Raw genomic sequence first — 14083 nt, 5'->3', positions numbered from 1 at the left:
TAGGTATTTTACATTTTATTCATTTTTAGAGACAGAGCGTGAGCAGGGGAGGGGCAGAGAAAGAGGAAGACACAGAATCCGAAGCAGGCTCCAGGCTCTGAGCTGTCAGCACACAGCCCCACGCAGGGCTGGAACTCACGAACCATGAGATCATGACCTGAGCCAAAGTTGGACACTTTACCAACTGAGCCACCCAGGCACCGATCATTAGATTTTTAAAACACTGGCCCATGTTCTCTCATTTTGCCTGTTTTCTAAATGACCTGACATTCTTGCTACCTTACCTTTATGCCTAGTTCTTGGTTTGAATAGGCTATATAAGATGTTGCAAAACAGAGGGCAGAGATAGGTGAGGCATTTTGTATTTTTCATATGTGTTCTCTCCCACCAAAACCTTTCGAAATCTATCAATTTACAGTCTGTCAGTTCCAAATTCACCCTGAAGGGGCTCTCCCACTGCTTTCTGGCAGCTGCACCATCAGCAAACCACATGGGTATGAAGACATCTGATCTCTTCCCCCAGTCACAATCCCAGAATGTTATGGGTCTTCTTGGCACTCACAGATCTGGACCAGGCTGGTAATCACCTTCCTGCAACCCTCCCAACACAAACACTTCATGTTTCAGGTGTCCTGCCAACACTGAGACCCCTTCCTGCCTCTGTGTGCCTACACACCCAGTAACTAGCTACAGCCTTCCTGAACCTTGGAGGGTGACTTCCTATTTGCCTAGTGACTGAAGACCAACTCTGGGCTGACCAAACCAGTAAACTTCTCTGCCATCCAGTAGGCTACAGCTACCCCTTCTTCAGTGAGATCTGAATCCAAATCTTAAGCCCCTTACTTCCAATAGGTACCCAGGGGTACCTTTTCCTTGGGTACTCCCCCTCAGTTCTGGGGTACCATATAGAATTCTCATATTTCTTTTGTCACAGTTTAAAACTTTTTCATGTTAAATTTCTCTTGTTATAATCACTATGTCATTCTGTTTCTAGATTGGACCCAGAATGCTAGTTTCCCATCAAGCCAAGCTCAAAAGAACACAATGAAAACCAGCTGCCGAAACTTTCCTAGACATAGCCCTAGATCTGTAAAATAATGTGTATATATGATGAAATACAAAATATATAAAAACTAAAAAATCTTAGCTTTGAGAGCTCAAGAGGTTAGAAGGCTTACAGACGTCATCCAAAGTACACAAATGTTGATCCTATTTGATAAAGAGCACCAGCAACATCTAAAAATAGGCTTAATTTACTTCATTTTAAGGATTTGCAGAACATCACATAAAACAGTATGATCTGTCCTTTCTTGAGCCTACACTCTTATAGGGAGAACTACGCTTAAAATTATCAATCACAACTTTAAGTTTACACGTTCCTGGTTATACAATGTAATGTTAAGAGGTACTATCTTATCAAGGAGATAAAAATCAATCCTCTAACTCTTGAGACATTCTCTCCCCTAGGGACACAATGTGGTAGAGAGACATTATTCATAACAAAAGCAAGAAATATAATAGCTAAATGAATGATGGGAGAGGAAAAAGGAAAGCCAACCTACCCAGTTTGAAAGAACGTTAGAATATTTGGAAAAGAAAATACAACATTCAGTTAGAGCTTTAAAGAAATTCTGGAGTAAGCTTTACATAACCAGAATGAAAGAAAACTAAGTATTTCAAGTATGGGAAATAACATCCACAAAGGTGAGAATATATGTAGAAAGTTGGGAGAATGAGTAAGGCAATTTACAGCAAATTTCTGAAGTAGATTAGTAATGTTATAGTGTTGGTGTTACAACAGTGTCTTGCAGACCGGTCAGCCACTCTTCAATGTAAGGGCTGAAAGTGAGGGAAGGAATGTTAAAGGTTGAAATAGGTATTAGGCAGGGGTGCCTGGGTGGCTCAATCCGATTAAGTATCCAACTTTGACTCAGGTCATGATCTCCTGGTTCAGGCATTCGCGCCCTACATCAGGCTCTGGGCTGACAGCTCAGAGCCTGGAGTTTGCTTCAGATTTGGCCTCTCTCTTTCTGCCCCTACCCCGCTTGTGCTCTCCCTCTCTCAAAAAATTAATAAACATTTAAAAAATAAATAGGTATTAGACAAATGGACTCCTCTTAGTTAAGATAATGAAGAATGGACAGATACATCTGTTACATCGTTAGAAAAGTTGCTACATTGTGAGAAAAGTGGTTACAGAAGTCTGGTCTAAAACAAACTGGGAGGGCAAAAAGGTATTTTTGTTCAAAAAAGGAAAACAATCTTAGCCACAGATGAATATAAAGAAGAAAGAAAATAGGGAAACAGAAAAGGAATAATTTCAAATGTCATGGGAAAAAAATCTAACAATATAACCTGAATATGTGTTCGTTCACATATTCAGAACCAGGTTTGCACCAATCATTGTATGATCGGCACTACAAACGAACACGATATAGAACCATGTATAAAACATCCAACTGGTACATGGAACAGAATGATACACACTCTTTCACATTTCAAGAAACTTCAATTGTTCACGAATCATCAATTTTATTGGCCTTTTGCTTCTTTTGTCTCTTTTCACAGTACTTGCATCATTTTGGCAAGTTTACTTCTTCATAGCACTTCCACCAAATAGGTTTTGAGACACACAGTACACGTTGGAAAAGGAAAGATAAAACAAAAATTCAACCCTATGAGTGATTCCATGTATTCAAAACATGGGGCAAGGGAGAATCTTGTCATGATTTATCTTCAAAACACATTTTGGTATAACTATATATAAGTTAACAAGATGTTAGCTTAAACTTTAGATACCAAAAAAAAAAAAAATCCACATTTATAAATTTCAACAAGAAATAACATAGAAAGACATATAATCCAAACAAACCCAAGACAGTGTTCCTCAATTTGGTCAGAAATCTCTATGACACAGAAATGTGCTAACACAGAGAACAGTGGAAGTAAAGCTCCTACTGGTATTAAAGAAAATACAGTTGAGCTTTGAGTCTTCATATACTCATTGCACTTTTATCCCTTGATCTCAAAAAAATTTTGGAATTAGGTTAAATTTTTTTCATACTCAACTAAAAATCTGAAACGTCTTATTAAAATTCTTTTTCTACCTAACACTTTTAAATATACCTAAAAGAAAGGGGTTGATAAAAATTTATATTCACACTGCAACTTTTAAAACCTATAATTGTGCACATTATCTTCTTTAAATTTCCAATTCAGCAGTCTTAATACTGTTGCCTTCCTCTCACTCCTGGAAAACTCAAAAAATACTGAAATGTTTAACATGTAATTTAATCAATTCTGTAGCGAATTTCATGAACATTTATCATTTAGATTTTTCTTAGTTGACTCTCCTATACATTTTTTTTTTAAGTTGGAATCACTTTAGTAAAGTTAATTTACATTTTAGGTTAAAATGACTAAGCTTCCATATTTAACACAAAGGAAAAATACTCCTTTCGTAAGTATAATCGAGTAGAATCAACCGTTTCTTAAAATACTAGTTATAAAAATGTAGAAGGCTTGTTTTACTTCGCATTGAAGCTATTTTCTTGCAAATGGCAGCACTAATCAAATCAGTGCGATTCAGTCATTATAGCAGAATCTCTTTGGAAATGCTTTATAGGCAAATACTAAATACTAGGTCTGATCAACATATATGCGATTAGAAGTTTATTACCTGATGATATATTCATCTCTTCTGCCTCCATTGGAATTTGTCTAACAGAAGATTTAGCTAAACTGGAACACAATCAACCCAAATTGACTTCATGTTCACCTACTTAAAATCCACATTTTTAACATCCATTGTACTTTCATCATCAAAGTAATGCCTTGTTTGAGTGTATGCAAACTATTTGTTTTAAAGCAGAAGATCATAATCAGAAAATAGAATGTTGATGTCAGAAATACCTCCACAGACTAAACAAAACAAACTTAATGACAAGTGACTCTCAAACTGGAAAAAAACAACTTCATGGTGGTGACTCCTTGGTCAAAAAAAAAAAAAAAATGACAACGTTCCCTCTATAGTCTTTGATGTGTAAGTTCTATAGCAAAGGTCTATATTTAAATTTGGGGAAAAAATTCTTCAACACAATGTACTTAGAAATTCCTATCTGACAGTAAAACTACCTAACAAAGATGCTACAATTTGGACATGTTAAAATGTACTATTTGTATAAACACACAGATATTCTTTCATTTCATCAGGCTTTTAAAATATGCTTTATGACTTAATTCCTAGTGTTGTTGGTAAAGATGCTTTCTTGCTTATTAGAAGTTTACTTGGTAGAAAATGCAAAATTACAGAGCTCAGTTCAGTTCCAGCTAGAGACAGACTTTAGACTACAGATTGCTTTAAAGAAAGTTCAGTTCTTACAAAATAGCTTCATAATACAGAGTTGCTTTTGGATTTTCCATATTCATTTTATTTATCAAATTGCATGAAGTGATTGGTCACTGATCTCATAGCTTTTATTAGTTTGAGCTAACCCCAAAACTAAAGTCTGGGAAATAATCAGTATCAAAATATTAAATTCTCAAATATACACCCCTGAAATGCTTTGTAAGCTATCAAGACCAAGATTATCTTACACAGAATCAAAATCAAAATATCAATTAAATGAGGTTTTCTCTTGGATTTCACAATATAAAACAACGTTCCTTTAGCAGTGCGTCACCCCGTTATTAAATTAATGTTATTTGCAAATACAACATATCTTAAATACTTATGAAAATTAAAAGTAACATACTCTATATGGATAAGATACACCATAACAACTTTGATATTCCTTTAAGCTACTTAAAAGTAGATGTTAATTGTATCAAAAAGTCTACTTAAGAGATTTTGGATAGAAACCAAGAAGAGTTTGTTAATAATCCAGAAACAGATGATAAAATGATGAGGATGTTCAAGAAGATTAAATCCATGTAAGCTTCAAGAACGGAAATCATCCACCTTTGAATATAGGACATATGCTGGCCTGAAAACCAAAATCAGACTGTAGGACACAGTGTGGGTCCTTCAAGTTCACATTCTAGCATTTTGGCATAAAATGAGAATAGGTCACAAAATCTATGCACATTTTCAAGTTTGGTTTTTAAAAAAAACATATAATATTTGAACCAATCACAGAATAATGTATGAGTTATAATTTCTTTGTCAGTTTAAGGAATAGGAAAAATATACATTTTTGTTCTGTGGTGACTATTTATTGGTTGGAATGTTTTATTTTCCTCTTCATGTTTTCGGTGACTGTTTCCCACTGGTATCATCAACCAGGTCTCTCAGGCGAGATAAATGGTGCAAAGCCCTTCATTGAAAAGTACAAAACACATTATAAACCAATATTAAAGACTGAGCAGACAATGCAGACAGCAACAAATGGTGATTACATTGTTTATTAACTTCAAAATTAGTATGAGAAATGATTTGTAAATAAGTATCAAACATTTGGAATTTTTCTTTATAAAACCTTGAGATCTGAGTAACTGAAGGCTAAAATAATTCATTTAAATTCTATAAACACTTACTTTAAAAATATATATTTTTTGACATTCAAGGGGTTTTTTTTGAAAGTTTGCCAAGAACTTTAATAATAGGTTTATTTGTATCACACTTAACAAGATACATTCTTCATGTAATTTTCACAATAACTGTGAAATTACACCCTTTCTTTTGGAATACAGTGTATATTATTTAAGAAAGAAAGTATATTCATTAAGATGTACATTTAAGATAGCTAAAATTTTAAAAATAGCACTGAAATATCAGTCACAGTTGAGGAAAACTCATTTTTATTGAGCATGGGGGGAAACAGATGACAATTACGTGGTATTATATCAACAATCTGTTTTCTCTAAAACAAAGCTAAAATTCTAGGTCAGGTCTCTGGACAAAATGTAATCATCCCTCAAACAAACTAAGAAAAAAGAAGCCCTTAACTTTCCTCTAAAAATATTCTTCCAGTTTGTCCTCCCTATTACTCATTCAGAACCTCAAGGACCACTCAGAAAACATCAGTTAATCAACAATATTTCAGACCTCTTATTAATAAGGGACCAAGAAAAGCAAGTAATGTAGCAATTAGGATGTGCACTAACCTGTTTACTAACAGAAATTACTATTTCGAAGGTGAGCTGAAAGGTGGTGACTACAATGGCCTGTTCTACAGTCTCTAACACAGGTTCGGGGTTCGGTAAGTATGTATTACATAAAATACATCTTTCACTTTACCCAGGACAAGGGGATGGAAGAAACCAGTACTGTCACTTACTACTACATTATATCTTTTTCCCTGTACTCTACTTCTTGGACACTTTTACTCAAAAACATTAGGAATCTGGATTTTACCACCGTTTTGGCAACTTCAGTTAATTTTTGAGATTTGTATCTTTATCAACTAAACGACAATAACTCACCCAAAGTTACTAAGCAATCAGAGGTAAAATTAACTAGACTCTATCATTTCTACATCCTATAGTAAAATCTCTTTACCTAAAGAATTATTTTCTTCCTAGAGACACACATTTATGAGACAGAAGATAATCTGTGAATATACTTTGGACTTAGATCTACCTTTTTTTCAGGCTTATTACTTAACAACCTATGATTCAAAAGAAAGAGGGGCACCTGGCTGGCTCTGTCAGTGGAACCTATGACTCCTGATCTCGGGATTGTGAGTTCAAGCCCCACACTGGGTGCGGTGATTGCTAAAAGTAAAATAGGAAGGGAAGAAGGAAGGGAGGGAGAAGAATAGAAAGAGAGGAAGGGATGGAGGGAGGGAGGGAGGGACAAGTGGCTAGAATCTTATCTATTTACAACTCTGAGGGCCACAGATCCCTTGCATTTATGGAATCTACAAAATTTAATGTGGGAAAATATTCTCATCTTTATTTTCACTAAATGCTACCTGTAAATTAGCACTTCCTTCCATTATGAATGCAAACAACAGACCCAAATCTGTGACCTCATATGCCAGAGAAATCAGAGATCTTTTCTATTACATTATAGTCACTGCAGGTACCTCAAAATTTCTTTTATAGTCACCACGACTTCAAAATTACAATAGTTATATAATAGCTACAAAATTACATTAATTACTAAACACATGTACTACACATGTAATCTCAGTCCTTCTGTCTACAATCCAAAAGTTCATATGACATAACTGGCCAACTATTAGACAACTTTGAGCCTTGTTGTTCATCCAGCAAACAGTGAAGTCTCAGTGGTGACCCACTGGTGCTTTCCAATATTCCCTTTCTCTGTTTGCTGATCAACATGTGAACGTTAAGTAAAAGACCACATCATGGTTTAATGCTTTTATTTAAGTTACGCAAAAGGCCATTTTACTAAATGAATTTTAACTTACCTGTATTTTAAATGTCTTATTTAAATGCAGTAAGAAGCATATGAAATTCAGAAATTAGAAATTTATTTTAGAAATTAGCAATTAGAAATTATTTTAATATTTTCATAACTATAACTCAATATAACTGGTTTCCTTCCTCGTCCTATTTTATGTCTTTAAAAAACAGTATTAGGGAGAAAAAAGAAGGATGGGAAGGGAAGGGAGGGGTGTGGTATGATGGGAATGAATGAAAAAGCTAAGCGGTAATGTGAACTCTTCAGTCCCCCTACCTCAGCTACACACAACAGCTTTCATTTCCTTTCATTTAACCTCTATCTGCCCTGCTTAGAACAAGACAATCAATCAATCAATCTACTTAGAGAAGAGGCCACCAAAAGTGATTTATTATTTCAAAGGTATGTGTAGGGAGAAGCATGGGGTAAAATTATATAAGGAAATTACTCGAGTTTCTTCTTTAAAAAAGTGAAAAAGCAAGCTAATGGGAAAAATATAAATTTAAGAGTTATGTTACAACACTGAATAGTCATTCACCTTAAAAACTGAAATTTAAAAGATGCATGTCTTATTATGAGAATGTATCAATCAATGAGCCCATAGAAACTTAATAACAGACTGATTATATGAAAGCAATCAAACTGTATTTTAATTTACTCATTGATACCTTGCCTCTGGTTTTCTATTAGTACTGCTATACTGGCTGTTCTTAAGTATTATGTTTACTGGCTTATATTCAGGCTCGCATCCAGCAACAACTAAACAAAATGCCTACCACTCCCTAGATCTTAGCAGAGAACATTAGTATAAAGAAAAATTTTTGCTCTAGGATCATGTTTTACAAATCTGAGAGGTTAATTCTATCTATCTCTGGTATAGAATGAAGACCAGAAAACAGCGGGGAAAAGAGAAGTGAGAAACAGGACAACTTTCTAGCTATCATTAAATCTTCACAGCAAGGCCTTTAACTTGCTGAAAACCATAAAATCTTACACATTCATTTCCAAATTATATATAAAGCAATATACTCCAAAGCCAGTACAAATTATTTTTGGATGACTGATGATTTTGCAATCGTCTCCTACTGCTCACCTTTATAGTGTATGATCAATACAATTATCGCTCATTCTTCACAACCAGCCTAGACAGAGTAGCTGGTGGCTTACATGACATACAAGTTCTAGAAAAGGCCCGTGTTCAAAAACTACAATTTTTTCATTTGCTTAAAGATGGCAAATTTCTCTCTTCGAGGTTTCAGTTAATACGTTTTTATCAAGTTCCTAATATGTAAATGCATAAGACAAAGCTAAGAATTATAAAGATACAAAACAATTACAATTTAGATTCCTATTCAAAGCAAAATCCCTCTGGAAAAAAACAACATCTTAGGCTACTCAGTCTTTTATACTTCTGGTCCAATGAATCTTCCTAGAGAGCAATTATTTCTAATGAAAGAACATAAGAAAACTGAGTGTCCAACAGAGTAAACAGAACCCATACTAAGAGCTTAGTGTTTCCTGAGCCTAATGAAAGACATTTTAAAACTGGTTAGCAGTCAAACTGTTAAAAACAAGAACTTTTATTTGAGGGATAGAGAGAGACATAATAGGATTTTCATCCTAGGAAAGGTCATTAAAGCATCCAAGGTATAATCTGCAACTTTTGAAAAAGCTGAGTCTATTTATTTTAAAATATGAAAAGATGGCCATAAACCTAACCAGAAAAATCTGAATTTCAAATTGTCCTTAAAATAATCTACACACTAAAAATAAAGAAAACATGTACTAACATACTTTTAAAAGTTTAAACTTACTTCATATCAGTACTTTACTGATAATAATTTTGAAATGTAAAGTAAAAGCCAAATCAAGATTGCCCCAGCTAATCTAACAGAATCAACAGCTAACAGCCATCTGCAAACATGAATCTTACTCTGAAAATGGCATTTTATATCTAGTCAAGATTACTGATTGTCTAAGCCAGAAAAAAAAGTTACTACTACCAAAAAAAACTTTCAGCTAATGGTAAAAGTGCCCCTACAATCAGTACCAATTTTTGTGTTCATTTAATTACTTATGGCCCAGTGTTCATTTTCACCAACAAAAACATCTTCCAGGCTATGTACTTAGAAAACATATTTAAGTCTATGACACAAGTTCAATATAAATACTTTTAAGAAACATGGAAAGCTTGAAGTCATCTTATTTTAAATTTTAAGGCAGAATGAGGTCTTTGTACTAGATAATCAATTGAGGCCCTGCACCAGTCCAAATGGATAATGTACCGCTATCATTAATAAAAGGAGTGTTAACAACATAGGCTGTAGAATCAGACCATCTGATTTGAAACCCAGTGCTACCTCTTACTAGTTATATAACCTTGGGCAAGTTAATTACTTGAATTTTATTACCTGATCTGAATTATGAAAATAATAATACAACCTCATAGGGTTGTAAAGATCACATGAATTACTCAAAAGCACTAAGAACACTGACACTTGGTTAAGTGTTCAAAAAATGTTATTATCATTATTTACGGACTCCTACCAGATAGGAATACTATACCAAAATACTATGGCAAACTGTAGAGTAAGGCATTATTTCTGCCCAGAAAATTATAAATTATAAAGTCACAGGGAAAAAATCATACATGCATATATTTTTAAACTATGGAAGTTAAAAAAAAAAGTGTGTGTGCATGCACGTACATACACATAAATATCATGGCAATTAGAGTCAAAAGTTTACATGTCTAGTGTTTCACTTTTCCACCACTTCCTTAGATAACAGAATTCTAAACACATTCTGAAGGACAAAAGGTAGACAAGATTTGTTTAGCCCCACTTCTAGCCAAGTGAAATGGAGTTATTAAAGTAAAAACTTTCAATCTTAGCATTTCCTAAAGCTCAGTATTCCATCTTCTGAGGGCACTTAACATTCACACAACCAAACCCATAAATAAATACCATTCCTCGTGGTAGTCCAGTTTCCTAGTAACTTTGTTAATGTGCTGTGCAAGATTGAAAATTTGAGTATGTAGCGTATATGACATTAAATTGTGAATTAAGGTGATATGTAACAGCATATCAACATTTGAAGATACCGGTACTTGATATACTGTTAAGGGAAATTTGCCTCCAAATTTTAAGCTGGAAGGTCACTGGAATAACTTTGAGAAAAGAACCACAGCTACATGGTTTTTTTAGGTTTTTGGTACGTACGTTAAGAATTATGTACAAATTGAATTGTCTGTACTGATCCTCGGAACAACAAATAAAAACTCAATTATGAAAGAAAAAAAGAATAAAAATAAATAAATAAATACCATGCCCTCTGCAAATACCATGACTATAGGAAAGATTTGCATTCATCTCCACATTTTTTGCTTAAGATAACGTAACTAAGAAAACAGACGGATTAACCCACTCAAGGCATTTAGACCTATCTTTATATCCAGGACATTATGCCCACTTTAGGTTTCTGTAGAGAGATGTCAAATAATGACAGATTTATCATTATTATATGTATTCTAGAGGGAATACATAAAAACACATTTCATAAACAAGTTGTTCTTCCATGATATCCATAACAATACTATGTCAAATTTTTGCTGTTACACAAATGAAAAGAGAATCTCTCTAAGCCACTCATATCCATATATTTAGGCATCTAAGGTTATCTCATTAGGTCTTAAGAACACATTAAAGGAAATAGCACAAATTTAAGAGAAAAGTTGAGGATTAAACAATATGTTCCATGAAGCTTAAAAATACCAAGTACAGGATGCAGAAATTCTCAACAAGATATGAGCCAACTGGATCCAACAATACATTAAAAGAATTATTCATCATGACCAAGTGGGATTTATAGCTGGGATGAAGAACTGGTTCAATATCTGCAAATCAATCAGTGTGATACATCACATTAATAAAAGGAAGGACAAGAACCACATGATCCTCTCAAGAGATGCAGAGAGAGCATTTGACAAAATTCAGCATCCTTTCTTGATAAAAATCCTCAAGAAAGTAGGGATAGAAAGATCATACCTCAAGATCATAAAAGCCATATTCAAAAGACTCATCGCTAATATCATCCTCAATGGAGAAAAACTGAGAGCTTTCCCCCTAAGGTCAGGAACACGACAGGGATGTCCACTCACGCCACTGTTACTCGTCATAGTATTGGAAGTCCTTGCCTCAGCAATCAAGACAACACAAAGAAATAAAAGGCATCCAAATCGGCAAGGAGGAAGTCAAATTTTCACTCTTTGCAGACGACATGATACTCTGTACAGAAAACCCAGAAGATTCCACCAAAACACTGCTAGAACCGATGCATGAACTCAGCAAAATCAGAGGATATAAAATCAATGCACAGAAATCAGTTGCATTTCTATACACCAATAATGAAGCAGCAAAAAGAGAAATCAAGGACTCAATCCCATTTATATATAATTGCACCAAAAACCATAAAATACCTAGGAATAAACCTAACCAAAGAGATGAAAAATCTATACACTGAAAACTATAGAAAGCTTATGAAAGAAATTGAAGAAGACACAGAGTAAAAGGAAAAATATTCCATACTCATGGATTGGGAGAACAAATATTGTTAAAATACTGATACTACTCAAAGCAATCTACATATTCAATGCAATCCCTATCAAAATAACACCGGCATTCTTCACAGAGCTAGAACAATCCTAAAATTTGTCTGGAACCAGAAAAGACCCCAAATAGAAAAAGCAATCTTGAAAAAGAAAACCAAAGCTGGAGGCATCACAATTCTGGACCTCAAGATGTACTACAAAGCTGTAATCATCAAGACAGTATGGTACTGACCAAAAACAGAACTTAGATCGATGGAACAGAATAGAGAACCCAGAAACGGACCCACAAACATACGGCCAACTAATCTTTGACAAAGCAGGAAAGAATATCTGATGGAATAAAGACAGTCTCTTCAGCAAATGCTGTTGGGAAAACTGTACAGCAACATGCAAAAGACTGAACCTGAACCACTTACTTACATCATACACAAAACTAAACTCAAAATGGATGGAAGACCCAAACATAAGAAAGGAAGCCATCAAAATCCTCGAGAATGCAGACAAAAACCTCTTTGACCTTGGATGCAGTAACTTCAGACAAAAACCTCTTTGACCTTGGATGCAGTAACTTCTAACTCAACATGTCTCAGGAGGCAAGGGAAACAAAAGCAAAAATGTACTACTGGGACCTCATCAAGATAAAAAGCTTCTGCACGGTAAAGGAAACAATCAGCAAAACTAAAAGGCAACTGACAGAATGGGAGAAGATATTTGCAAATGACATATCAGATAAAGGGTTAGTATCCAAAATCTATAAAGAACTTATCAAACACCCAAAAAACAAATAATCCAGTGAAGAAATGAGCAAAAGACATGAATAGACATGGAAAAATGCTCAACATCACTCATCATCAGGGAAATACCAATTAAAACCACAATGAGATACCATATCACACCTGTCAGAATAGCTAAAAATTGACAACTCAGGCAACGACAGATGTTGGCGAGGATGCAGAGAAATAGGAACCCTTTTGCACTGCTGGTGAGAATGCAAACTGGTGCAGCCACTCTGGAAAACAGTATGGAGGTTCCTCAAAAAATTTAAAATAGAAAACTACCTGACGACCCAGCAATTGCACTACTGGCTATTTATCCAAAGGATACAGGTGTGCTGTTTCAAAGGGGCACATGCACCCCAATGTTTATAGTAGCACTACCGACAATAACCAAAGTATGGAAAAAGCCCAAATGTCCATCGACAGATGAATGGATAAAGATGTAGTATATATATACAATGAAGTATTACCCACCAATGAAAAAGAATGAAATCTTGCCATCTGCAACAACATGGATGGAACTAGAGTGTATTATGCGAAGCAAAATTAGAGAAAGACAAGTATCATATGACTTCACTCATATGTGGAATTTAAGATACAAAACAGATGAACATAAGTGAAGGGAAGCAAAAATAATATAAAAACAAGGAGGGGGACAAAACATAAGAGACAAATATAGAGAACTGAGAGCTGCTGGAGAGGCTGTGGAAGGGGGGATGGGCTAAATGGGTGATGGGCGTTAGGGAAGACAATTGTTAGGATGAGCACTGTGTGTTATATATAGGGGATAAATCACTGGATTCTACTCCTGAGATCATCATTGTAATATATGTTAACTTGAATATAAATTAAAAATTAGCATTTTTAAAAATATCAAGTCTATCTATTCTTAGAACTACTTAATTTCTCCTGGAATCTTCTGATTTCAAAGAGATGACTAAAATGGATTTGTATCCATATCATCTTAAGAAATTAGTAGAGAATACTTACTTTTGAAGTGATCTAGTAATAGGAACCATACTTTCCTTCAACTGTAATTGAGAGAAATTGTCTTCTGAAACCTATTATTAAAAACACCAAATATAACAAAATATTGAAAATATTATATAACTATAAACTTAAGTGCTACTTAGTATGTGAAAAATGAGAACATCAAAAAACAGTCTACATTTCCAAAGAAATAATTCTAGCAAATAATTTTCAGTAAAGCATCAAATATTTTCTTTATTCTAAAAATAAAACTACTACTTATTCATCTTTCAAGTATGCTTCTAAATTATATGTCCAATAAAAATAAAACCTTGGCTTCAAATTAAGACTATAATGAAC

The 14083-nt window shown here is 34.3% G+C and overlaps 1 protein-coding gene across 10 annotated transcripts in view; it reads right to left on the bottom strand.

Moving 5' to 3' along the window:
* The window catches only part of CD3H18orf54 (chromosome D3 C18orf54 homolog), a 67496-nt gene that overhangs the window by 36782 nt on the left and 16631 nt on the right, over nt 1-14083 (bottom strand). For 9 of the 10 annotated variants that reach the window (XM_042962054.1, XM_042962055.1, XM_042962052.1 and 6 more), the window contains one exon: nt 13745-13815. In XM_042962054.1, coding sequence (XP_042817988.1) covers nt 13745-13815 — 71 coding nt within the window. Of the gene's footprint in view, nt 1-2497; nt 5316-13744; nt 13816-14083 lie in introns of those variants that run through there. The other variant, XM_007080503.3, reaches the window with a different exon arrangement.

This window comes from Panthera tigris, chromosome D3 (assembly GCF_018350195.1).
Source record: "Panthera tigris isolate Pti1 chromosome D3, P.tigris_Pti1_mat1.1, whole genome shotgun sequence".
Taxonomy (NCBI): Eukaryota; Metazoa; Chordata; class Mammalia; order Carnivora; family Felidae; genus Panthera; species Panthera tigris.
The sequence above is the reverse complement of the archived record's forward strand: the minus strand, read 5'-3'. Positions and strand labels throughout refer to the sequence as shown.